The sequence below is a fragment of the Pseudopodoces humilis genome, chromosome 7, assembly GCF_049639895.1.
Source record: "Pseudopodoces humilis isolate 2021_Gansu_Grassland_sample_001 chromosome 7, ASM4963989v1, whole genome shotgun sequence".
Lineage (NCBI taxonomy): Eukaryota > Metazoa > Chordata > Aves > Passeriformes > Paridae > Pseudopodoces > Pseudopodoces humilis.
This window is the reverse complement of record NC_142206.1, coordinates 47,696,899-47,723,852: the sequence shown is the minus strand read 5'-3', so window position 1 is coordinate 47,723,852 and position 26,954 is coordinate 47,696,899. Positions and strand designations below refer to the sequence as shown.

Below are 26,954 nucleotides of genomic sequence, written 5' to 3'. Positions count from 1 at the left end.
TCTGCCTGGCTTACACTTTGAAACTGGCAGCTGTGCCAATGGCCTGTGCTGGTATAAACTGAACCTGTCTCTGTGGATGCTTCATATAAGATTTTAAGGCATGAGGTAGAATCATAGAGCCATTTAGGTTGGAGAAGGCCTCCAGAATCATGGAATCCATCCATTGACAAATCCAGTCAGCTGTCAACTAGACAATAGCACCAAGTGCCATGTTTGGTTGTTAGTTTTGTGGAACAGTACTGATGAGCACTACTGATGAATGATGAATGAGAATTTTCCTTCCTTTACTGTAACTTTCTATAAGCCCTGTGACTCCTTCTATCCTCTTTAAAATTTCTAATGAAAACTTACCATGTCTTGTTCCTTCCCACAGAGCCTAATTTACTCAGTGGTACTGCTCACAGTGTGAATAAAAGAGGTGTGAAGAGGAGAGATCTTGACATTGAAGAGCTGAGGGAGATCCTGTCTCCACTTCTACCTTTTGTCCGCATTGAGCACATCTTACCCATGAATAGTGAAGTACTGAGTGATGCAGTAAGTCAGTAGTCTCATATAAATACCATCTCTGCGTTCTTTGTACTTCACATGTTAGAGTGTTCAGCTGTGATAGTCTTTTTGCTTTGCTGGATGTTGGTTTTATATATTTTAAGGATTAACTTCTAAAATGTTATCACTGAGAGTAATAGATGTATAACACTTTTTCTGGTTAGGTTTTGTGTTCTTTAAATCTATCAAAAGGCTAAAGAAAAATCAGTGGTGTAAGGATTCAGTATAAAGAATGCATTTATTGAAAACTTTTACCATATTAATATTTAAAAAAACATAAAACTCTTTCTTGATTCTTAAAGATGAAGAGAGGCCTGATTAGTACTCCTCCTTCAGACATGCTACCAACATCAGAAGGCGGAAAATCAAATGCCTGGCTGCGGCAAAAAAATGCTGGAATATATGTGCGGCCAAGACTGTTCTCGCCATATGTGGAGGAGGCTAAGGTAATATCAGCAACACTTGACTGTTGACAGATTGGGGGTCATCAGGGGGTTCTGTAAACAGGGAAAGATTTTGGGATGTTTGTGTCTCTTTACATGTACTGGCCTAAATACTAACATTTTCAATTTAACAAGACTTACAAGATTGATCATCAGGCTCAAGTCTCTAGAACTGGTCAGAAAAATTTCAACAAATTTTTTTTTGTCGAAATTGAAATGTTTGCAAGACAGATCTTGATGAAATTCCACCGGAAACAAAGCAGCGTTCTGAGGGAAACCTCCCTGGTTTCCAGCCAGTTTGCCGGCCCAGCTCCTCGGCAGCCCTCCCGGCAGGCGGATGGCAAGGTGAGAGCCTGAGAGTCCCAGTCTGCAGCTAGTCAGCAACCTTGGTGCCAGCTCTTTCAGGCTCCCCAGCTCCCACCAGAGCTGGGTGGGGAACTGCTATTCCACTTGGCAGAGGACTGATATTTCATCTTCTTGTTTGATTCAGAACATACCCAAAATCTTGTGATCCTCCACAAAATTGGATAAATATCCTGTGTTCAATTTGAATAAAGTCCTTTGTTTCCATCTCAGGCAGCCACTTCCCTATTTAATTTCTTGCATGAGCACTGTCAAACTGAAGATCTTGTAGCTTTTTGGTGGTGATATTTGGTGGCAGGGTAGAGATGGTGCTGTGTGGGGCAGGAATATGCCACGTTCTGTTTGACAGATTGGGATCCTTTGTGTCACTGACCAGTGTCACCACTTCAGGTAGCTCTGACTTGAGTTGAGAGCTTGTGAGTCGCAACAGGGCAGGTGACAACAGAACAAGAGGGTTAAGTGAAGCTGTGTACATCATTACAGGCTCTGACATCTGCTCTGGTGAATTTGGAGCTTTTGCCCTGTGCCTAGGAGAGAAAATGTTTTCTAAAGGTATAAGATGTTGTTGATGTACTCTGTGAGGGAAGGTAAGAAATAAATCTACTTTGCATTTAGGTCAGTTAGAGAGCACCATGTGGCACTAAAATAGCAAAGACCAGCTGGTTAAAATGTTCTCTTTGTATCTTGGATTGCTAAAACTAACAAAAACGTGATAAAAGCTCTGACTCTTAGTTTTCAGGTATATGCTATGGGAATGCTTTAGTATTTATCCAAAGTAAAAAGCACATTCTAACAGCCCCCATACATACCTCTGTCAGAATTCCTACTTGTTAGTACTGGTTTCCTATTATGCTGTTAATATTTTTAAAGCTTTTTAAGGCTTTTTAACCTTAGAGGGAGCACTCTCATATGTAGTCTCTGGTAACTTTACTCCTCCTATAGATAGTTTAATTACTGTAAAATGAAAAAATTGTGAATGATTGATTTTTGATTTTTTTTTTTTTTTTACTTGCCTCCTAGTCTCCCAATTTTTCAAGTAAATTAATTTGATCTTAAGTAAGAATCTTCAAAGGGTAGGCATAAATCCTTTTCTGTTCTTTAAGATGTCTGAGAGAAACATGTTTCATTTTCAGGCTAGTGCCTTCTACTCCGTGGCACAGGAAGTTGAGACTCATAGGCAGTAATTTTCTTAAACCTAGAAGGTCTGGCCTCGAGAAGGTCAGTTCTAATCTGACAGGTTAAAAGTAAGCAAAGTGTCCTTCTCAAACTATTCTTCTGCCTGCTCTTAGCTCTGAAACTCAGCTGTGGTCATGACTGGAAAATGGAATAGAAAATGCTGATGAAAAGCCAGATGTTGTTTGTGACCTGACAAAGTTACAATGGTGTAGCCATGGCTGGACTTGTGTTGCTGGGGCTGTGCTTGGAGCAGAGGCAGTGGGGTGTGTGCAGTGCCTTCATGAGGCTCTGCTGGCTGTCGTTGCAGTCGGTGCTGGATGAGATGATGGTGGAGCAAACGGACCTGGTGCGCCTGCGGATGGTGCGAATGTCCAACGTGCCCGACACACTGTACATGGTGAACAACGCAGTGCCACAGTGCTGCCACGTGATCACCCACCAGCAAGTCAGCACTAACCAGACCAGTCCTCCCTCAGTTATAGCCAACGAGATCCCAGGTAAGCTGCTGATCGCTTCCTGTGCCTAGGATCTCCTGGGACTGTGGGGGCATTTGGGCCTGCAGGCAGTGAGTGTCAGTTACGGTGTTTCCTTGGAGGGCAGTTCTCCACCAGGAATAGTCCTTTTGGTTTGGTCTATCCTAAAGACATTAACTGGTTTTGGATGGCAGAGTAACTAGTTAGAGTCCAAAACCCTTGGACTGGTTAAACACAGTAGAACACTTGCTGGAGCCTGGCTCTCTATTCTCAGAATTTTCTACAGGGTTCTCAGTTTTCTACAGACAGTTGTCCAATATAGGTAAGATCTGTGAGTCTGGAAAATTTCTTTCAAAAACCAAAAGCCAGAGAACATAACTTGTAAGGAAATCAGCTGAACTCAGTATGCTAGAAAAGTACTGGAAGTGGGCACTCAAAACACATAGACTTCAATTTACCAAATCCACTTCAGCTTTGAAATTTGATAAAAGTATCAATTGTTTGTTTAGAAATTTGGAGCTCTCAGCAAAACTGTGGCATCTCAGCAGTGCACTATAGTGCTTGGACTTCCTTCTCCAGAAAAGTGTAAATATACTTAGCATGAATTGAATATAAAGTATTTCATATAAGATAGGACTTTGATAACACATTGCTCAATCTTAATTTCCAAATAAGAAAGACAACAGATTCTCAGAGGTCTTCAGTGTTTTGCCAAAGTTCTCGGGTTCTTAAAAAAACTGGCTCTGTTGGCAAGCATGAAGCATCTTGACCGATCTGAAACTCCCCTGTATCTTGATTCTGTACAATTTAATAGGTAGGAATTGTTGCCAGTCCTTTGATTTGAACATAGATAGGAGCTCTGAGCCTTGCCAGTAGTTGGAGCACAGGAATTGTGTCCTGGCAGCTGTCTGCTTTGCTTAGTTCTGTAATTAAGCAAAAGAATTGATTGGTTTCCCAATACCCTTTTGCTAGAATGGGCAGACAGGGCCAGTTAATGTGAGGAGGTTAATGCCTGTCCCAAACTCTGACTTGTACAGGAATCCATCCTGAAGCATAGATGGAGCACAGGGACTGTTGCGGGGAGAGCTGGGCAGCATTGCCTCTGTGGCCCTTGGGCAGGGCTCAGAACAGGGGGTGCTTCACAGCAGGGCTGTTCCCTGTCTGTTCCTGGCATCTCCTTGGGCCCACTGCCTGAGGACTGTATTTGCACAAACCTGCTGGCAGTGTGCTTCAGTGCTCTTTCTGCAGCACTATCGTAAAATGAGTTCAGCTGAAGCCTCCTTTAACTTGAGGCCAGGTTCTGCAAGTGGTTGGGTTTCTTTACACATTTTCCAGTTTCAGTCTGAATTAGAAATCTTTCAACCGAGAGAACTGTATTTTTTTATATACATAATCTCTCTTCCATGTGTTTCACATGAATAATAGTAAAAAAAAAATTAAAAACCAAAACAAACCAAGGTTTGAGAAGACAGTATTTTTTATTGAAAACCTTACAAAATTTTTATGCCTACTAGTTTGGATAAGTGTTTCAGGCTTCTTTTAGATCCTTTTCTTTAAGTATTAGCAAAATGCTGGCTGTAGCTAAACATCTGACTGCTAAGCCAGGATTTTTAGAAGCATTTAAGTGTGTGGAGGGTAGCATAGAAAACTTATTCACAAGACTTGAAGACTGGTTAGAATGGGTTCCTTCCCTCCCCTCTCAGTAAAGGAACTTCATTGAGGGGCAAATATTTTGTACTACATATACTTCTCCTTCATGCACCAATGTAAACTTTGTGAAATTGGGACCAGTTGTAATTGTGTGGTGTTGGGTTTTCTCCTTCTCTGTAATGTCTTTTCACACTGTTCTTGCTGTATGATCTGTTTAATTGTTATGAGTTTTCATTACGGACATCTGGTCATGGTCATACATAACACTTGTAAAGCTGGTAAAGGATCAGACTCCAGGACTTAACATGCTCAGAGATCTGGATTTGTCTTCTCTGTTTATATGCACATTTTCCTTAGGAAAGAAACACTACAGAGAAATATTCATCATCAAACAGCAGTAAGAAGTGGCATGAGAAGGTTTTGCAACAGGATAAATACCCAAAATTATACATGACTTTCTTTTGGAATGTTTTTTTTAAAAATTATTTCAATATGACTGCATAAAACAACTTAATTTTAACAGGTTTTTATTGGCTTACAGTTCATGTAACTTTTGTAAAATGCTCTTTCTCTAGTTACATACTGGTGTTATGGTCTTATGATTATAGAACTGCATTAGCAGTATGAAGTGTATGCCAAAAAAATCAATGAATTCTTGGCCTGTGCAGTCCATGAGGGAACATTCAGTTGTTATTTAAGGTATCCTGCCCCCATCTCAAATCACGGAATTCCTGCATCATAAGGGATTTACAAAGAAAGCTCTATTTGTGGCTCATTCTAGCAGAAGCTGAAGAAGTGGATATGTTTTTATCATTTGTATGATGTGTGTTATCCCATGTGGCTTAATGATGCTCCATGGAACATGAGTAAGTTGAACTGTTCTTGGCAGAATGGTTCTTAGAAAAAAAAAGCCAAGGCAGCCTGATGCTAGATTTTTCCTTCAGAATAAATCTAACCATTGCAATCAAACTTTTACTGTCTCACAGTTATAAACACGACTCTCTCTTATGCCCACCCATTCTCTGTTATCCCTCCAGTTCCCAGTCTCCTGGTTGTGAAAGAGATGATCAAGCGGCTGCAGGAGCTGCGGCACACGGAGCAGGTGCAGAGAGCCTACGCTCTGAACTGCGGGGAAGGCGCCACCGTCAGTTACGAGATCCAGATCCGTGTGCTGCGGGAATTTGGGCTTTCTGATGCTGCTGCTGAGCTCCTGCAGGTATGAAGAATGTGTAAGACTGTGAAGGGACTTGATTGTGTACTCTGCAATAGGAGTATTTGCTGTGTATACATGCAGGTGCACCAGTGCTTTGAAATGCCTGTGTGACTGTCCAGGTGCAAACACCAGATGCATTTGATGTATGTGATTTTATAAAGCTATAAGTGCAATGTATAGTTTTCTCAAGAGTCATTGCCATTCAGGAGACTCTTATTGACACAAATTTTGGGGACAAAATAAAACTGCTAAAGAGGGAGTTGATGAGAACAGTAGAACCATAACTTGAAACCTAGATTATTATTTATTCTTAAAACAGAGAGGAGAAAAAGTGGTAACTTTGCTGTAGGTTGGCACACTGCATGTCAGGACTGGGAAACTGAAAAACCCTCTTCTGTTTATACACCAGTGATAAAGGAAATGCATTTGTTGGTCAACTTACAGTGAATCTGATGCTTCTTGTCTTATTTTAGGAAAAACCCTAATCTATTTTGCATGATAGTTGTTGTCACCTTGAGTGTTGGTGAGCTTGTATGTAACACAGCTAGGCAGTTACAGTATTAGCATGTTTCTGAGAGTGTTAGTTCAGGAGATTTTTCTAGATGGTTTCCTACTTTGTCTTGTTACATGCTGGGTTTTTTACCTTTGCAGAATCCTCACAAGTTCTTTCCTGATGAGCGATTTGGGGATGAGAGCCCACTGCTGACAGTGAGACAGTCTGGACGATGTCGCGTCAACAGCACTCCCACTGCAGAAACCATGTTTACAGAACTGGACTCTTTAGTGGCCTTCCATCCACCATTGCCCCCTCCTCCACCTCCATACCACCCACCAGCAACTCCTATTCACAACCAGTTCAAAGTGGGCTGGAAACAAAGGGTGCCAAGTCAACATCCCTCCCGTTCCTTTTCTTACCCGTGTAACCACTCGCTGTTCCACTCGCGCACCGCCCCCAAAGCTGTGCCACCTGTTTACCTGCCCAGCGTCAAGGCAGCGCCTCCCGACTGCACCAACACCGCCGCTCTGGGGCGGCAAACGGTGGCGGCAGCAGCAGCAGTGATGGCAGCTGAGAAACAAGTAGTAAGTGTTTTGATTTCTCCTCTTCTGCCTATTTCTGGCTGCTCAAAGTACCCCATCGAAGGAGCTGGAGAGAATTCTTATGATGAAGTAACCTGGCTTTGTTAAATAAAAAGAGCATCTTCATTGGTTAGGTGGTTTTTCTACCAAACTCTCTGTCAGCATTCTGTATGCCAAAGGCATGCCCAGATCCCTGGGAGAATGAGCATTCCAGGGCAGGAGCATTATTGAAGGGGCAAATGACACTCAGGAATCTTCTGAAATCTTAGAATCACAGAATATCCTGAGTTGGAAGGGACTCACAGAGTCTGTTCCAGTGCCCAGCCACCCTCTGGGTAAAGAACTTTTTTCTAAATATCCATTCTAAACCTCCCCTGATACAACTTCAGGATATTGCCTGAGTCCTGTCACTGGTCACAAGAGTGAGAGCGATGTCTGCCCCTCCTCTTCCCCTCAGAGAAAGCTGTAACTGCTGTGGGGTCTCCCCCCAGTCTCCTCCAGGCTGAACAGACCGAGTGACCTCAGCCACCCCTTGTGTGACAAATGTGGTTTGCACTACACTAAAACAAAGCATGAGCCAACTTCAGTAGTGGACTGCACACTGTAATTCACAGATAGAAGTAGTGGGAATATTGTGACTATTCACAGGTAGGTAGCCTGAAGTAAACAGGTTGCCTTTACACATGTGTGAAGAGCATGAAAGCTAAACAGCTGAGAAGTATTTGAAAAGGAATTGACAAGCAGAAATAGGTAATTGCTGATCCAGAGGGGTTTGTTAGTTTTTAAAAGCACTCATTATCATTGCTGAACTACAATATGATGCAATAAAAACAATGAGCTATAAGATATCCAGTAAAGACATAGCTTTGTGAAATACAGGAAGTGCTGAATGAAAAATTTGGTAATTTATTTCTGCAGTGAAAAAACTGTCAGTGCATAGTTGTGGCACATTAGATGCAGATTTGATCCTTGAGTTTCTGATTGGAAAAATGGATTTTATTTTCTTCCCATTGAGAATTGTCCTAAAAATATTGTGCTTGTTTTTCTATTTTAGAATAAAATATATAACTTCATATTAGAAATGTGTGTCATTGTTTGGTCAAAGGTAGGATTCATAGCATGTTACTCTCCTTTGATCAATACTGACTTCCCTAAGGAAACTACATAGTAACCTTTTTCGTATCAGAAATATTTCTGCTAGAACATGTCCATAAGTAATGAAAGGAGGAACATAGGCTTAATATAGGTGATATTTTTCTTCTGTATCCTTTCTGCAATTTGTGAGTTGCTATTAATCAATGATTACTAAAGTTGCTTTCATGAGAAATTACAAATGTAAGTAGAAATTTTCACTCTTCTGTCTGGAAGGCTTGTAATTTGAGCAATTCTGCACTGAGGCAAGCATGGGGTAGGTGAGAAGAATACCACGCAACAGCTTCCATGTACTCTGTGGATTTAGTGAGCCCTGTAACTGATGCTCCCCCAAACCCTGAGGCTGTCCTGCACACACGTGTCTGCAGTTTACTTGCTTTAAAATGGGGAATGCAGACAGAAGGGTTGTGTCTATAGTGGTGACACATGTGTGTTGTGGCTTCCCTGCACTGGAACTGTGTGCTGTGACAAACCATTTGTTAGGCTCTGCACCAAGTATCAGTTTGGTTTAATAATTGTGAATGGCTTAAAGCAGGCCTGCCTTTAAGAAGTTCAGCAGTACAGTGTCCTTTACTGCATATTCAAGGCAAGATGCATTTAAGAGGAGCTGTAATTGTGACACAGCAGCTTCATGAAGAAAAGAAGCAGGAAGGTGAAGTTGGTGGATAGATGTGTTCTTTAAACAGTGCAGGTCTAGTGCTGAAGTTGGCAAGACTAAAGTAGATTAAGGAAATGCCATTTTGAATGACAAAAACCATCCTAAATACAATTTGTGTTTAGCTCTTTGTTTCCACGGACCAATTTCTTTTCTTTTCCAGTGTACTCAGCCCTTGCTCAATGAACTGATGCCAGACATCGCAATGGGTGTGTCAGCAATGTCTTTGAAAGACAGAAGATTACCAGAGCTCACGGTGGACACGGAGCTAAGCCAGGCAGTTACAGAGGTAGGACCTGGCCCACCCCAGCACATTTCATGTATTCAGAACAGACACATGCCTACTTCTCGGAAAAAACATGCAATAGAGCAAAAAATAGATTCTCGAGAAAATCCGCAGGAATATCCTGACTTCTATGACTTCTCTAATGCTGCATGCAGACCCTCTACTCCAGCACCCAACAGGCACAGTCCTTTGCCTTCACAAGGCATTTATTTTGGCCCAGATTTGTACAGCCACAATAAGGCATCACCAAGTGGCTTAAAGTCAGCCTATCTACCTTCCCAGATATCGCCTAAAAAGCAAGAGGATTCTAGGAGGGAATACCTGCTCTCGCAAGATGGGCATCAACACAGGCAAAAGAACGAGCCAATACACCTCGATGTCTTAGAACAACCTCCCCAGCGACTGGACTTGGCACTGGCTACCCAGGAAAATGCTGGGAATGGCCCTGTTCACGTCAGGGGAAGAACAAAAATGGAAACGGATTTAACCTACGGGCTAACCTCCAACAGACCTTCGCTCCCTGCGTACAGCTGTGACGTGCCAGAAGAAAGACCCGGTAGGAGACTGGCAGATGATGAGCCATTGGAACATGGAGCACAGAGAAATGCAGATTTGGAAAGGGAAGATGGAGTAAGCAGAGGAAGGAGGTCTCCAAACAAACCAGATTTCCTGTACAAAAAATCTGCCCTATGAAAGCAACCTCCACTATTTCTCTGTGCCTAAGAGTTGTAAACATCCCATTCCTTGCAACTTTTGGCCTGACTTCTGTCAGAGAAATTCTGTCATGCCAGCAGAAAAATTCAGCTTTGCTCACTTCTTTTGTACATACATTGCTTTATTAGAGACAGCATGCTGTCAGTTTGGTTTTAATGCTGCTTCTGGGTTTATTTTGTTGCAATTTTTTTTGAGCAGATTTAATTAAGCCTTTTAAAAAGCAGAAACTGGTACCTTTTTTCTACAACCTGGTAGCCTTTTGCACCTGTACATCTATTTTAGTGTATTAGTTTTGTACTAATATGTTAAACTTTAATGTCACATTTAAAGGACTGTATTTTCATACTTTTGCATTTACCCTTTCACATGCTGATTCCCTATGTGCATTGGGTTGCACATTATGAAATGTATTTTCTTATGAGATAATAACAATGCGTTTATTTTTTAATTATAGGAATTCCAAAGAACAGCACATCAAAAAACCTACATTTTTTAGTTGGATTTTTTTGTTTGTTTGTTTAGATTGAAATCTTCCTGATTTTTATGACTATGGCAAGAATCCAATTTAATATTTTGTTTGAAAAGTTCTGGCAGCTGGTCTTACCTTTATATACATCACAAACCCACTTCAAGAATTGTATTTGGGATTTTAAGAATCCAGAGGGATATTTAGGAATCCAAATTCCTGTGAAATTCACTGGAATAGGACAGTTTGAGTCTGTTTACTTACATGGTCAGATGTGACCATGGAGAACTTCATGGTCACCTGGAAGCAGATACACAGACCAGAATTGCTGATCTACCCATTTAGAAATAAATCTAGAAATACTAATAAATTACAGTAATTACTTGTTCTTCCAGCTGCTCATCCGTGGGTAAGCAAAGACCAGATGAGTGGATTCCTGCTAACTTGTGGAGCGTCAGGAAGATGAGGCGCAGAACCTTTGCTGTTGCCTGAACACGTGGGAGGGTTCCCCTCCCCGCCGGTGCCGGGGTGACAGCCCATGGCCTTGTTTCCTCTGCCCGTGCTTACAAAAGGGCTTCACTCTCAGTGACATCGTTCAGTGTTCCTTACCTGGCCTCCCGTGGCGCTGGCCCCACAGGTGCAGCTGTTCCGTGAGCAGAATCCAAGTCACTGCTTCAGCATCACCACTTGTCTGAAGCTTCGGCACTCTTAAATTATACCTCCATTGTCCGATTTGCGTTTTGAAAGCACAGAAATGGGATTCCCCTGCTAACAGGATGTGAGGAGGGACAGATGCTGGGCTGGGCTGGCTCCTGCTGCTGGGGCGGGGTTCAGCAGAGCGCCAGGGGAAGGGTTACAGTTATGAAGTACATCCTTAATACTCACTGTGCAGTTTTAACAACAAATTCATTACATTCAGGATAGGGATCTGATGCCACTGCAGAGTAGTGATTGCTGGTAGAGTCCTGTTTGGGGAGGTGGTTAAATGCAGTTTCTATAATGAGTTTCCCTGTAGCAGAAAACTATAGTTCCAGGTGTGACCTAAGGACTGCTTTAAGGTTAGGTTGAATTATTTCCTGCAGCTCAAAGTGCTTAATACTGTTTAGCAGAAATCTTGCTGCAACTTTTGGTTTTAGTTGATGGCAGATTCTTACCTAATGTGTTTCATTAAAGTATGAAGGGCCTGGTAACAACACAAGTGTTACTGGAATATATTGAATACTGCATTTCCAAACTACCAAATAGCTTCTGGATAAATGAAGATATGGGTCTTCAAACCAATAAACCCTGTGTCTCCTGCAGACACATTTATAGACCTGCTTCCATAATGGTTCTGCAGGTGTTCCTTTTGAGATGCAGCCATGGAAAACATGGTGTAGGATTGGAGCAGAAACTTGCCTAAACTCTGCAGGTGGTGTGTCTGGTGGATGTGGGGGAGACTTTTTTCCTCTGTCAGCTTTTCTTATCTTGTTTTTTGCCCACAGTCAAGGCACTGGGTAGTCCTGGCTTCATCACCCATCTGTGGGGTTTGCATGGGACTGTGGTGTAGAGCATTGTTAAATGCAGGAAGGTGTCAGTGGGGGGGATGGCACTGCTGCAGGTTACAGGGCTGAGGCTCGTTGGGTGTCTTCAGAAGATTTGAGCACAGTGCTGTCTGACTGTGCAGCTCTAACAGCACACGAGGGTCTCATCCTCACCTGCATGAGACCAGCTCACTTGAACCAGTAACTTTCAGCACACATGAGAACCCTGATACTCCTTGGACTTTCATCATGTGTGTGTTGGCAGCTTAACTACTAAAAAATTTGAGCTGTCCTCAGAAAACTTTGTATTCTCAATATTTTTGCCTAAAACTGATAGATGTACTTCAGGATAACTATTTTGATTATCATAGGTTGATGTGGCACTGTGTACTTGGGCAGAGGTGGGACTGAGATCTATAGGTAGAACTTGAAAGCTTGAAATTTATGGGGGATGTGGCTGATGAAGATGAGAAGTTTTGAGGTTATGGTTTGAGTAAAATCATGAAATGCTTTGGCTTTGGAATAAGCTGGTGAGAAATGCCTCTGGGGAGAACATGTCTGCAATTTAGAATACAAAATTGTTTCTGAAGTCTCAGGAACTGAGCAGTATTAAAAAAGAATGAATAAAGTTTAAAAATAGATGCAGAATAAAAGACAAGTCCTTCTGAGGTCACAAAGACAATCAGGCCATGTAGACAATCTGTGTTTTCACTTGCATATTTTGGATTGGGAAGAAGATGGCAGCTAATGGCAGCTGGTTTGAAGTGGAAAAGAAGGATTTCTTGAATTACTGGAACTTGATTTTTGTACTCCAGAGCAGGATTTCCTACTTGGGATGTGCAGAGGGGCGAGACCATTTTTCATGACAGCATTATTCAGAAGCCAGTGTTCATCCTACATCTCACACACCACACGTACCTGTGCTACCTGCTACTCCTTGTTCTCTGTCTACTGAAACTTTGGTGCAGAAGCTCCTTGTTTACATGAAGCACTTTCTGACTAGGCTGGAAATTGACACCTTTTCCTCCTATAAATTAGATGGAGATGACAGATTATTGACTATTTTGCTTGAGGATACAGGTATAAACATAATTTTTTTTTTGAATGAGGGAGATTCATGCTCCTTATGCTGTTAAAGAGAGAGCTCAGACTTGCATTTAGTGAGCAACATGCAAAAAGGTCTTATTCCCCTTGCCCCAAACCCAACTCCTCCTTTCCTTAATATATGGATGAATAACTTAATTCCTAAAACACATTCTTCCTTTGAAATGTTTTGTTGTTCCATGAAATTATTGTAGTTGTGTATTAGTAACTGCTGTGTTGATTGGCAGTTTCATGTTGTATTTTCCTGTTCTTAAGGATTTTCATGTATGAAAATTAAGGCTGTGGCCACCTGTACTTGTAAGCCTTGGGTTTTGATCCCAAAATGTCCCAAATGTATGTCTTTAGGGGTTTCTTTAGTTTGGGTTCAGGAAGGGGTGGGGCCTAGGGGGGGTTGGGTGTTTCGTGTGGGTTTTTGGTTTGTTTTGGTTGTTTTTGGTTTTTTTTGAAAGAACACTAATGCTGTTGGAGGCACTGTTCTCATAATTCTATGCTTCTATGGTAGAGGTGGTGCTGAGCCCTGCTGGATGCAGGGAACAGCTTAGAGGGAAACCTGTAAAACCGCATTTGGGGTTTCTGTAATTACCTGTACTGCCAGAAGGCAGCCCTGCCCTTGGCAGTGTTAAGGATTTGTTTCTTGTCCTTGTGTTGTTACTGGTATAAAGTCAAGTGCCTTCAATGCTAAAGGCTCAGAAAATTTTCTTAAACTGACTTCATGTCCTATGCAAGTGTTTTTTCTACAACCTGCATAACCAGTACTTTGTAAAACTTGTTTACGCTTCAATTGTACATAGTGTTTTTTTAAACAAAAAATAGTATTTTTATTTAGGTACCTCCAAACTTGAATTCTAGTCTTGTGTGATGCATTGTAAAACAATACATTTCTTTTTTGAGTACCATTACAGTTGTAAAAAGGTTTTCACTGGTTCTATTTTTCTACTGTTGCTGAGAAGCATGTAACACTGACTTTATCCTACGTATAGTTGGCATTTCAAATAAATGGCTTGTATAGAATGTGGTTGTGTGGCTGCTTCCCCTGAGCTGCTGCTGCCTGGCTGCACCCACCACCCTGCCCTGCTCACTCCAGCCTGCCGTGGCTGGGCCGGGGGAAGGAGCCCAGCAATACAGAGAGGCGCGCTCCGAGTGTAAAGGCTTTTGGGAAAAAAGGTGCACAATAATGCTATGAACACCAAAGACATGATACAAGCCAGTGTAAAAGAGGGATTTGAAGTTAGTCACTCTGCTCAGGCAGTTAATAAAAAATGAAAAGCGTTTCAGTAAAGTAATTCTTTGAGTTCTGGCTAGAGCCTAGCTGGCTGAGGCCATGCTTTGTGAAAGGCAAATAGGGCTGCTCAGAGCTGGGTGCAAGGAAGCGTGTGTTCATTTTCTCATCGGAGCAGCTGACAGATGTGTTCAGTAGCCAGCAGTCCCAGGCTGCAGTTTCCCTGCCGACTATTCCAGCTGACTGTTCATTCCATCTCTCAGAAACAAGTGCCTCACTTCTTCAGAGCAATGACTGAAGTTCAGAAGTGTCATCTGGCCACGTGCCTTGTCTCATCCTGATGTAGGAGAGCAAAATACTGCGAGTTACATCCTGACAGAGCACAGGTGGGTGAGGAGAGCGAGAACTGTGTGGTCCCACATGTTAATTACTGACACCTTCACTCCCACACCCAAGAAGATGAGTTGTAGGAGCTTCCGAAATTAGAGAATTTTAACACTTTTTGTTACAGTCTGTCACTTTGCAACAGTGTTTCTAAGCCTGCCAACCTCAGAGGAAAGGATGCCTGATGTCTCTGCTGAGGGGAGGCTTACAGCATTGGAAGGGAGGACTGTTGGAGCTGGGTCCCTTTGGGTGGACCCTGCTTCAGTACAGGCTGATGCCAGAGATGGACAGTGCTCGGGGTCAGTTCTGGCCCTGTGCTCTGCAACAGGAGCCACAGGAATTCCACATTTGAACTCGCTCCTTCCATCACTACTGTATTTTCTCAAGCACAGCAAGGCTGGTGCTGGGCCGTAAACCATTTCTGTGATCACTGGGGCCTTTCACTGCTTTTTTATTTCCTGTGGAAGACACAATTGTCTTTGGGTACCCTCTCCCGCACTCCTCTAGTGAATTACAGAATTACAGAAACTGCAACACAGAAGAAACATGACCCTGTCCTGCTCTAAATTGTACTTAACAGCAGGCTGCAATCCCTTGTTTCACACCTGGGTCAGGGGGAAACAAAGGTCTATGAATCCTAAGCTTGTACACCCTGGTGGCTTGGCTAACAGGTAATCACTGGGCTCCCTGTGTCTGCCTGGATCATGGATGGAAACAAGACACTGCAGCAGCACTGAGAGAAAACAAGACAATACACAGTGAATGGTTCTTTTAATTTTTTTATATTGTAGTTAGATGTGCAGTTACAGCTCCCGTAACAATTGCTACCAAAAAAGAGCATGTACAATACCCAGAAGTAAATTTAAAAGCAGCTAGGAAAGGGCCCGGGGGGTCGATGAGGCATTGAGCATGAGCCAGCAGTGCCCTGGCAGCCAAGAGGGCCACCCACGTCCTGGGGGCATCGGGCACAACATCACCAGCTAGGCAAGGGACAGGATTGCCCTGCTCTGCTCTGAGCTGGGGCAGCCTCACCTCGAGTGCTGGGAGCAGTTCTGGCTGCCACAATGTGAAGTACATACAAAGCTGTTAGGAGAGTGTCCAAAGGAGGGCCAGGAGGACCTTGAGGAGAAGCTGTATGAGGTGCAACTGAGGTCACTTGGTCTGTTCAGCCTGGAGGAGACTGAGGGGAGACCCCACTGCAGTTACAGCTTTCTGTGAGGGGAAGAGGAGGGGCAGGCACTGATCTCATCGCTGTGGTGCCCAGTGCCAGGACTGAGGGAATGGCCTGAAGCTGCATCAGGGGCAGTTCAGATTGGGTATCAGGAAAAAGTTTTTCACCCAGAGGGTGGTTGAGCACTGGACAAGCTCCCTAGGGAAGTGGTCACAGCACCAGCCTGGCAGAGTTCAAGAAGTGTTTGGACAATGCTCTCAGGCACACAGTGTGGCTCTTGGGGTGTCCTGTGCAGGACAAGGAGTTGGATGTGATGATCCTGATGGGTCCCTTCCAACTCAGCATACTCTATGTCCTATGATACTGCTCAGCTGAGCATCTATGCTAAACTACTGTTTGTAAATAAAATGGTCAGAAACAGTCAATAGTGAGAATGATAAAAGTCACCTTTGCTTTTCAAAAACCAGTAACACGGAAGCAGAATAGTACCCCATGATATAGAAATCCTCAAAAACTAGAACTTTAACATACATTTTGGGGTCTAACTACATTAGGCTCCAAACTTACAAAATCTTAATTTTTAATTGCATCTAAGTGTAGTCTTAAAAGTCAGTGAAACATCTCCTGTCCCATGATTCTCAGTGGTTATAAAAAGAACATTCCATACTATAGCAAAATACCAGGATGCTGCAGTGTTTTTAGCAACATTTATAAAGTAGAAGAATTTGCAGTAGGCTAGATTTTAAAATCAAAGCACGTAACAACCCCCCCATTTTTAGTTTGTAATTTAGTACCTCCTCCTAGCTATTGGTTATAGTCCGATGAGTGAGTTAAAATTGTCTGACAATTTTTTTACCAGAGAAACCATCCCTGTCCAATACTATAAATATGTTTTTTAATGTATAAAGCCAGATTGCATCAAGCCTAAGCTCTGCTTTCCCGTTTATGAGCAGCCGGGGGAGCACTTCCCCAGCAGGAGCCGGCAGGCAGCAGCGCTGGGCTCAGCCACAGCCAGGCCCGGCCCAGCCCCTGGGGAGCCACGGCAGGGCAGGAACCGGCAGCTCCTCGGTGCTGGGGCCCTCCCAGAATCGCTACAGCCCGAAGGGGGGAGACGGAGCCATTCAAGCAGGAAAGCCGGGAGCGCGTTCCCTGCCCCCGGTTTAGCACAGCCCCGGCTCCAGGCCCTGGCAGTAAGCAGGGGAGAGGCGAATGGGAAGCAGCAGGACACTGCTCCGGTAATACCCTCCTCCCCTGGAAACAAGGCCGGCTTTCACGGGAATGCAAAGTCGACCGGTACTGAAATCCCTCTAACTGCAATGAAAGGATTTGTTAAACCCATGTTTTAGGTGATACGAATGAAGGAAGTCTAAGACAAAATGATGATGTTTCTTGGACAGCTGGATTTTGATAAGAAGCCAAAAATTGAAGATGTTTTTTCTGTTTGCCAGTGAACATTGTTTTGCCAGTTGTCCTTTCAACCCAAACCCTCTCAGTCTAACTACAGTAGTACTGCATCCTGTTAGTCCGTCGCCTTTTCCGAGATTGAAATTCTTCAAAGAAGTGCTGAATGTCTTCTCTTTTAACCACCTAGGAGAAGCAATATGAAACCCAAGTTGTGGTGCAAGAACTTAAATAAAGGATCCTGTTTTATCTCCACACATAATACACAAAGCACAGAAAAGCAAATACCCTGAAATTTCTCTGGTACAGCTTTCCTGTTGCACGTGAAGGAGAGGATTAATGCCCAAATTCTATTGTAGATAACACGAACAGGAAAATGAGTTCCCCAAAGGCAGAACAAACACATGGAGCAAAGCTCCCAGCGGTATTTCAATGACTCTGACCTCTTGCTTTTACCATCAGAAAATTTAATACAAAGCAAGATTTTCACTAGTTCACTTCAGGGTCATTCGGATGTAACTAAGAATGGCAATACAGCAAGTCAGCCAACAAAATGCAAGTTTTACTTAAAAACAGCCTGCAAATTCCTGCAGGAAAACAACTGATAAGACTGAATCACAATCAGCCCTCACTCTTCTAAGGGTTTAGATTTGATGCAAAAAAACCCAGAAAAGTTAAGAGCTTTTCTTCCTGAATATCTTACCTAGAGCAAGAGAAGTTTCATTTAAATGTAAGAACTTCTCTCAGTACCTTGCAGACAGATTTCTGTAAAGTTCCCATTATGTCTCAACAATGTCATTAAGGAATTGTTAAAATTGTATGAAATAAGGGATTTCTGATTTCTACTGCAGTTCCAGCAACTCCAAGAGACAAGAGAAAATATCACAACAGAACATCATGGTATTCACCACCCAGCCCTCAACAGTTCTTTAAAACACATTTTCTGGCAAACAAATTCTGGAAGCTGCTCCTTACCGTTCCCTCATCTGCAAACCTCCTGAGATAGTCAGTCAGTTCCGTCTTTAAATCATTGTACTCTGGATGGCAAAGCAAAGGCAAAAAAAACCAAAAACAGTAAGATACCCAGTTTTAGTTTAACAATGGCTCAAGAACACAACTTGTTCTACTTCCTCTTGTCATATGTTAGGTTTACTTCAGACAAACCTACGTTTGAATTAGATTATTATTATTAATATTAATGTAAACATAAGAAGCCTAGTAATTCATGAAACTAACCTATGTAGTGTGTCCGGGCTGATTTCAGAGAAAGGTACAGAGATCAGTGAGTGAATCAGTACAATTAACTAAAAGACTGCCCCTGCTCCCAGCTTCCCCCCACAAAAGCATGTGTGGGTCTTGGTGGGAAGGCCCAGCCTGTAACTCGGGATTGGGACGCTGTCCTCGCCAGAGTGCAGAGCCCTAACTGGAAGAGAGAAACACAGCTCCAGGTTTAAAACACCTCAGCACTGCCTTGTCACTATGCTCTGCAGCACAGCTACAGGGGATGCCTGGCTGGCAGTCCCCAGCCAACAGGAGATTGCCAAACAACAGAAGGTAAGATAAATCAGCCAGACAGCAGAAGTCCAAATTAATGTTTAAATATTCGCATTACAATAAATCACTATCATTACAGTATCTAAGTTGTTAAACAGGGTGAAAGTTCACACACCATTTAGTGTCTCACTGTAAATTAAAGTTGTAATGATGGGCCACAGAGGACCAATCCTGACTGAGGTATGCAACCTGTCATACAGTTGTTTACATGTTACTTCAAAAATATTTCAAGACTACACTGCAAGGCCTGATATCAATCTCTCGTGGCAAACTGTTCAGTTAAAGTGCGTTAAAGCAGATTCTAAAAATGAAGTTGTATTTACCACAGATGAGTTCCACTTGCTGGACTCTGTTCATACTGTTAAGGGTGTCCATTAAAGGATCTCTCCTCTCTGTCTCTTGGTCACTGGTACCCTTATTTTCATAAGCCAAGACAGTGTCACATTCGTCTGTCAGGAACTGGACTTCCAGCTCTGAGTACATTTTCTGGAGAATAAAGTAAAATTTACTTTTATGTGACAAAACTTCTCAGATGGAGGTGCTCTCCCACAATCCTTGTTGTTTTATCCACAATAAAAATAAAATGATGAATCTGTACCCAGTATTTCAGAATCTCCTCATAAAAACTTCCAAGCAATACTGGATTTAAGCAGCAAAGAAAATACAAACATTTAGAAGCCCTTCCATGCTATATTAATTCCATAGGATTCAGTGTGAATCTTTATGTGGAGTGAAGGGCAGTTTCAGTGTTAAGAATACTTACACAGATTTTACCTAAAGCTTCTCAGTGATTGTCTCGGAGCTCCTCCCTGCCTCTCCCACATCTGTGGTGGTAATGAAGAGAACATACATACCAAACAGTCTTCACAAGTGCACAACTTGCTCCTCCAGTTCGATGGCCAAAAGGTGGCAGTATCTTTTTTCACAAATGGCTTGCTTTGGAGCTCTTTTAGCTTGCAGAGTGGCTCCTCACTCTTAGTAACTACCTGAATTAAAATGAGAATGTTCAGCACTCTATAACATCACTTCAAAGAGACCCTGATTTTTTTTAGCATTTTCTTTAGGTAAGAATTTTCTTCTGTCTCAAACATGTTTTTATAAACAACCTGTATTACCATCCACATGAGAATTCTGATGTGGTTTCAGTAAATTTCCACAGGAAATTTCTGTAGAAATTTACTGCAATAACTGTATTTAAGAACTCAGAGCTGGACCATCATGCAAGTGTAGCTTCACCACGTATTAGAACAAACAGAAGTCACCTCAGTGCACTGGCCAGGTGGCTGAGAAGAAGGGACAGCCCATCTACAAACAGACACGACACCTCTTGACAGCCCTGTTCCACAGCCTATGCTGTGCTCCACAGAGACTGCAGGTCTGAAGGGTCAGTGACTAAAGAGGAACATGGGAACAGATTGGCCACCCCTTCCCTGAGCCTGTACAGAGCAAGGTGGGCTTCGCTTCAACTATCAGCAGCATGAAGATGTGCAGGTCAGAAAAGAAGGTACATTTTACCTCTGGACAGGCAGACCCAGAGCTAGTGGATGGCTCATTAAATTGTTCTGATTGCTTTTCTTCCTTTGTGTCATGGTGTTCCACTCCACTTTCTTTTTTTATTTCTTTCTTCTGCTCTTCACTTTCCTCTACCTTCAGGACAATCCCTTCATCTTCAAGGGAGTTTGCTTTGGTCAATGGAGGAACTGGAAGATACATACCCACAAGTAAAAATACTGTGCCAGAAAAAGTACAGATCACTCCAGACATTCTCTCTGCTTCTCCTATTCTAAAATACTCTGCTTCCCAAAATCTAAGCCCTAGGAGAGGGAACAGGGTATCACAATTTGAGAGTTCTTTACTAAGATACTTGTCCTTCCTGAAACCCCTTGCTAGCTATCACAGTTTCAGTAAGTGCCATATGCTTTTTTATTAACTGTATCAGAGTTTTTCTCCAAGAACACCTCAAAAACACCACCACAGATTAAATATGCTAATCTCTTGTTTATTTAAAACAAGTTTCTGTTTTGATGCCAGTTTAAGTATGTGCCCTGTAACAAAGCTGGTTAGAAAAAGCTTAGCAAAAACAGACAAATGCCCCATTCTGTACAATTTACATTAAAAGGAAAAGAGCTCCAGGTAGCCATCCTTGAAAATATCATTGAAATTTTGGGCACACGAGAAATTTATCAGCAGTTTATACAAGCAGCAATTTTAGGAGACTATGATAAACTAGCTCTTTCCACAGATATCAAGTCATCTGTTCTTTTAAGTCCACGGAGCTGAGAGAGGCCTGTGACCATAGGGGACATGTGTCCTGAGCACAGCCCCAGCCCCTGCCCAGGTTAACATTGAACATATTCATTCCAGGTCACTCTGTCATACACTCTTTGCTGCTCAGAGCATCTGTAAGAACTGTTTGTCTCACTGCTTCCCTTAGGATGGCTCTTCAGTTCTTTGATCCAGTTTAGAAATTAAGTTCCTTGAGTTAAGCATTAAAACTTCATCCATTTTATGCTAGACATCTTTGATAAAGTAACTAAAAGCAAGCAGCACAGAATTAAGATTTAAGAATGGAAACTGTTTGGTATTTTTACACTAGCTACTGGCACCCCACATGTTCCATTGCTGAAGGTGATTGTCCAGTATAAATAATGAGTATAATTTTTCCAACCACTTAAAACCAGTCTTATGTCATTAACAGCCAGTATCAGACATACGTGCTCACAAAACACTGGCTCAGATCTCTTAACTTTCTTTACCTGCTAATTGCGATGCATAAGCCCATAGGAAATGGCAACGTTTCATGCAGGCCTGGCACACCATTTCATGGAAGTCTCCACTTTCAGGGGGAACTGCACCGAGATGCTGTCAAGAAGAAGCAAGCACACAGTAGTGAAGGATCTGTATTGATCATACACTGAAATTGTCCATAAATTGATGAAAACTATCTGGGCAATTAAGAGCACTTAGTGGCTTTCTTCTGAAAAACATTCCTGCAAAGCTCATAGTATGCAGTACAACACTCTTCATTACTGCACTTAATACGAAAGAAGTTTATCTACAAGAACCCATAATTGAAGCAAATAATCTTTTTTTTTACTCTTTGATCCTGCAACTTCAAACACGGAATTTCACTTGTGCCCTTCAAGGCACAAGAGGCTGAATCCTTAATGCTTACCCATTAAGTAGGGCACTCACTACAGTGCTTGGCTGCTTTCAAAAGGCTTCCCCAAAGTTTGAAATCAATAATAAACAGCACAGTCTGTTCCTTGCTACTTAAAGGAATTCAGAGCTTAAAAGGCATTTGAATGAAGAACTATTCAGGTAGTTGATAATGATGTGCCTCAGTAAGAATCTTTTCCTCACCAACTACATTGATTTGAGTTTTCTAATTAAAGAGACAGTTATCAAGTTATTACTTTATTCTGCAGTGGTAACCTTCAAAAAGGTAGGACTCTTCCCATTATGTTTTAACTGGAGTGGACAGCAGTGCAAGATCAGACTTTTAATGCTCCTTTGCATAAGCTGAAAACAAATGCCTTGGAACTCATTTAATAATCTCTTTTGAGAACTACAGCAAACTTCCCAAGTAAGAATTACCATACAAACCTAACCAATACCAATTTGTTCCTGTGCAAATGGCAGTTCTGCTGTTTATAGTTTCCTTACCCTTCCATGGAACCAGTCTTCACAAACTATGCATTGAATCATCTCATCTGGAATCTAGACAAATAATCATATTATTAGCATTAATAGCAACCTCCAGAATCTTTCACAAGTTTCAAACTGCAGTAACCCTCTTCACCCCTCACAGGCACCTGCCATTAATAAGCAGTTTGTGCTTTGTTAGTCAGTTTGCCCTCAGGTTCAACAGCACATGTCATCTCTCATACGACTGAGGCTGTGGAAATCCACTTTATTACTAAAAAACCAGTCCTCCCAGCAGGGCAAGACTTTCTTACAGAAAGCTAATAGAAGTTAATACACTACTGGTATCCTTCTTCCTATAAACAGAAGTGCATGAACAGACAGCTCAGCTGTCAGAAGAAAGATACTGATATTCACATTGTCATCAGGTCTGTGAAACCTGCCAGAACCGAACCTAACTAATCACCATACAGGACAGTATGAAGTGCTTTGTTACAAAACAACTATCAATGATTTCTTCAGAAATGTTTTTAGCTGTCTCTGAACTTCAGAGGGGAGCTTATAAAATGCTTTTTTTTTGTATTTGAAAGACTTGTGCCTTCCCTGTTCTTTAAAACACCTGTTTTCTGTGACTGCAAACAACAGCATGAACATGCAAAGCCAATGCCGTGTTTTAGTATTTCAGAGAGACAAAAAAGTGTTCTGGCTACTATCAAGGACTGTAGCTAGTGCTATGGAACAGGACAGACTCTCTCCATCCCAGAAGCCTTGCCAGAGCATTGCTGCAGGCATGGGGAAGCAGGTGCTGGTCTCTCCTAACATGTGCAATGTGTTTATTCTGCACTATTCACATTTCTCAAGATGATGATTACCCTGTCCCCGAGGGGAACTCTGCAACCTCAGGGAACTGCAGCACTATTTTGTCCAAATCATGACTTGTCCTCCTCATCTGTTTCTAAGGCATAAACATCCTTTACCATTAAAAAAAAAAATATCAAGTAATTCCTTCATACAACACGTGACAACCAATATGGAACATAAGATTTCTTGAAGTGGGATCTTCCTTGAAAAACAGCTCAGTGACCACCCTTTACACAGTGTCTAACATAAACACCATCTATGTATGATTACTACTGGATTTTGTATTTCTTACCTCATCTTCAGGATCAGGGTAAGGTCTTTTACATGTACAGTATAATCCATAGAAATTGTCATTATATTTATTTCCTGAATTCACCTTGCTCTTTTCCTAGGACAAAAGGGAAAAAGTCTCAATAGACAACACAGTAAAAACACAGTTTCTGTTTTCCCTTGATTCCTAAAAGCTTCATTATTTTCATCAGTCTGAATATACAAAAAGGAAGATATTCTCCAGTCACTTCTGCTTTATACTCAGCAGCAGATAGGGCACATGAGAAATGATAAAGTTCAAAAGCAAAGAGAGATAACAGCCTGCTCACCTTTGCAACAAATTGCAACTGTGGTGTCAGACAGATTAGTGGACAGATGCTGAAGCTCACTTAACCTGTACAATTGAATTTTCACTGAAGCAGAAGGAACAACCACGTGATCCAATTCACTGACTCAAATGAGAAATAGTAGCATCTTAAAATTGTCAGAAGTGTCTCTGTAGGGATCACTGCACCATGACTTTGCTGACTAGCTGTAGATCCATTTCAATTCTCTCAGAATAAAACAGGCATACACAAAACTATTGTCTGTTTCGATGTTTGGACTGTTATCCTGGGAGCACCACTGCAAGCAAGCCAAGCAGCATCCTGTTGCTGCTTCCCAGAAGATTGCCAGCTACTTGACAAGTTCAAAATGCTCACTAAGTATAAAAGTATAGGCAGCTTAATACAGTAAAAAAACACCCCATCAGTAGGCTCCGATGACAAAATATTAGGGCAGTAATGTCACCACAAAGAAGGAAACTGAACTGTCCCTCTGACAGCAGCACAGACCTAAATTTTCTTAATCCAGCTGCAAAATTGCACCCCAAAAGATTATTCTGGAACAGCTTAAAGCTAGTGAGATGTATTTGTGCAGAAACACCACAACCTGCTTCTGGAAGTGTGCTTGCTGACCATGGATGCAGAACTGCTGCACTCATGGATGACAAGGACCATTCCTTCTCCAACATTTGCCTTTGGTCCCTCAACAGTTTTATACCTTGCCATAATATTCCTATATTTTTTAACTTCCTGGGAAGACTGAAGGCGTCGCATGAGTCAGCACTGGCTGAGGCAAGGCACCAAGCTCCCAAGACTGTTATTTTGACTCCGAATGCCTGAAACCTGCCTGAACTCACCGGGAGTAACTTGCACTGCAGATTTTTGAACTTGCTATTTCCACAGTCACAGCGGAAATTCCTGGAAAGAAAAATGTAGCATTTCAGGGTTTATATTAAGTGAGAACACGCTGGGGTTTGCATTCTTAACAATTCCCAGCAGCTTATCGGGAGCCACGGGTGCTGAGGGTGCTACACGGCCGCTCCCGGCCCCTCGCCCGTACCTCTTGGTGTAGAGCTCGAAGAGGCGGTGGGTGCCGTGGCACTCGTAGCTGCAGGCCAGGCAGATCCCCGCCGGCTCGGCGCCGGGCGGCGTGCAGGTGCTGCAGGCGTAGAGCGCCTGCCGCTTCACCGCGCCCTGCGGAGACACCGACCGGCCGCGGTATGAGGGGCGCCGGGGGCAGGGGGGCAGCCCCGCCCGGCCCCCGATCACGCCCCCGGGCCCCGCCCCACCCCGGGCCCCGCCCTCCAGACCCCGCCCCCCGGGTCCCGCCCCCGGGCCCCTCGGCCCCGCCCCCACCTGTGAGTAACTGCAGCGCTCGTGGTCGCTGCCCCCCAGCACGGCCCGCGCTTCCTTCTCCAGTTCCTCGTTCTCCGCCAGCACCTCCGCCAGGGACACCACGGGTTCCTCCGCGCCGCTCCCGCCGCTCCCCGGCTCGGCACCCTCCGGAGCCCCCGCCTCCATCGCCGGGCCGCGAAGGCCGAGGAGCGCGAAGCGAGGCGGGAAACACGGGGCCAAGGAGGCGCCAGGGGGCGCCACGGCGGAAGCGGAATCGCGCGCGCCCCACGTGACCGTGGGCGGTGTGTCACTGAGGGGCGGGCCGGCCCGCGCGGCCAGCACGTGACCGGCGGGCGGTGATGGCCGACCTGGCGGCGGAGGCGGATGCGGGCCTGGGGCGGGATCTGGTGGCGGAGCTGCGGGGCCGCGACGGGCGGACACGGACGGTGCGGGTGCCGTACCCGGCGGCGGAGGAGGGCGAGGCCGCCCAGCTGCGCGGGCTCCGGGGGGCCCTGAGCGAGCTGCAGGAGCGGGTGGTGGAGCTGCTGGCGCCGCTGGTGCAGGAGGAGCGGGCGGCGGCGGACGGCGCGCGGCGCGGTGAGTGGCGAGGGGGGGCGCGCCGAGGGAGTTCCGCCGGCCCCGGGGCGCCACCCGCGCCCCGCACCGTTCACCCGCACCCGCTCGAACTCTGGCAGGTGGTGGCGGGGATGACGACGACTACGATGACGACGAGGAGGATGAAGGCGAAGACGAAAACAACGTGGACGCGGCGGCGAGCGCCGATGACCCTCCCCTGAAACGGACGAAGGTGCAGCAGCCGTGAGGGCGGCGCTGGAGGCCGGGTGTGCGCCTAGACAGTCCCGTTCGGCTGTACCGACTGTAAGTGTCCCGGGCCCGCTGCACGGGCCGGCTCCTGCCGCGCTGCTGCTCCTGTTTAAATGCGGAATGTCCATCCCGACACCGTTTTAATACGGAAGCCTTTCCGAAAGGATGCGCCTGTGTGTGAGCAGCGTGTTGCTTACGGGGTGCCAGTGTGATGCTGACGCCAGTTTTTTGGTTAACTAGTTGACAAGTATAAAAGTTTTCTCACAAATCTTCTGATTGGTATGTTTTTTAATAACTTATTCCGAGTCACAGTATTTCTTCATGTGACACAACGTTTAAAATAAAGCAATAAAACCTAAAAAGAGTTACTTTTTCAAATACGATCTTTAAAAGTACAAGACAGCTTGTGTTTGTATGAAGAAAAATTAGTATAAGGCCTGATACTGTAAGTATCAAAATTAACAAGCATGTAGAACTGTGCCCGCTCCTATACAATCCTACAGTGGAAGATTATTTTTGCCTATTGTCTACAAGGTTTAGTAATCTATCAATCAAGAATGCCTCTGTGAACAGTTATAAAACTCTTCATAGTCACTTCATAGAGCCTAAGAGTGTTCTCTAGCAGAATTTAACTGCCTAAATGGTGTGAACAGCATTTTGGGGGGTTAATTTCATTGTCTTGTGTTCTCCTGACACAGTTTGTTTTATATACGAAGCAAATCTTGAGACTTACATACATAGGACAAAGTGTGGAAATAAATGAACTTTTATGAGGACAAAATTGTCTACGTTCGTTTGAAATGCAGGGAGGAGTCAGATATAGATCCAGTAAATGTATCCTTGACTTCTATGTACTCAGATACTCTAAAATACTCTGTTGGCAGATGGGATGGAGGCATAACTGAAAAGACCAACTCAGAAGGCTAAGGAGGTTTATTTGTTGAGGGTGAGAGAAAATTAAACTTACTCTGATCTCTTGTCCAGCAGTAATATCATAAAGTGATAAAATGTTTAAAGTGCTCTAGGGTAGATAATTTATTGCAGGAAGTGTCCTATCAAAATGACAAAGGCAACACTTTGTACAAAGAAATAATCTGATTAATGTATCAGAAGAGCTCTTTCACA

At 43.5% G+C, this 26,954-nt stretch overlaps 3 protein-coding genes across 4 annotated transcripts in view; 2 read left to right on the top strand and 1 right to left on the bottom strand.

The window, feature by feature from the left end:
• The window catches only part of BTBD7 (BTB domain containing 7), a 51,373-nt gene extending 37,521 nt beyond the window's left edge, over nt 1–13,852 (top strand). Inside the window, exons 6-12 of one of the 2 annotated variants that reach the window (XM_014249940.2) lie at nt 374–534; nt 849–992; nt 1,221–1,334; nt 2,836–3,025; nt 5,689–5,867; nt 6,516–6,944; nt 8,912–13,852. In XM_014249940.2, coding sequence (XP_014105415.1) covers nt 374–534; nt 849–992; nt 1,221–1,334; nt 2,836–3,025; nt 5,689–5,867; nt 6,516–6,944; nt 8,912–9,727 — 2,033 coding nt within the window. In that variant the 3' untranslated portion in view covers nt 9,728–13,852. The remainder of the gene's footprint in view (nt 1–373; nt 535–848; nt 993–1,220; nt 1,335–2,835; nt 3,026–5,688; nt 5,868–6,515; nt 6,945–8,911) is intronic. The other variant, XM_005520174.3, reaches the window with a different exon arrangement.
• Nucleotides 13,853–15,210: 1,358 nt separating this feature from the next.
• UBR7 (ubiquitin protein ligase E3 component n-recognin 7) lies at nt 15,211–25,197 on the bottom strand. The gene is made up of 11 exons (XM_005520176.3): nt 25,026–25,197; nt 24,730–24,863; nt 24,527–24,587; nt 23,369–23,464; nt 22,237–22,290; nt 21,327–21,432; nt 20,086–20,270; nt 19,425–19,556; nt 18,894–19,056; nt 17,992–18,053; nt 15,211–17,202 (listed from the first exon to the last, which is right to left on the bottom strand). The coding sequence occupies exons 1-11, from the start codon at nt 25,188–25,190 to the stop codon at nt 17,110–17,112; spliced, it is 1,251 nt and encodes a 416-aa protein (XP_005520233.2). The 5' UTR covers nt 25,191–25,197; the 3' UTR covers nt 15,211–17,109.
• Nucleotides 25,198–25,350: 153 nt separating this feature from the next.
• LOC102105666 (uncharacterized) lies at nt 25,351–26,610 on the top strand. Its single transcript, XM_088057463.1, has 2 exons — nt 25,351–25,601; nt 25,700–26,610. The coding sequence occupies exons 1-2, from the start codon at nt 25,364–25,366 to the stop codon at nt 25,825–25,827; spliced, it is 366 nt and encodes a 121-aa protein (XP_087913589.1). The 5' UTR covers nt 25,351–25,363; the 3' UTR covers nt 25,828–26,610.
• Nucleotides 26,611–26,954: the final 344 nt, after the last annotated feature.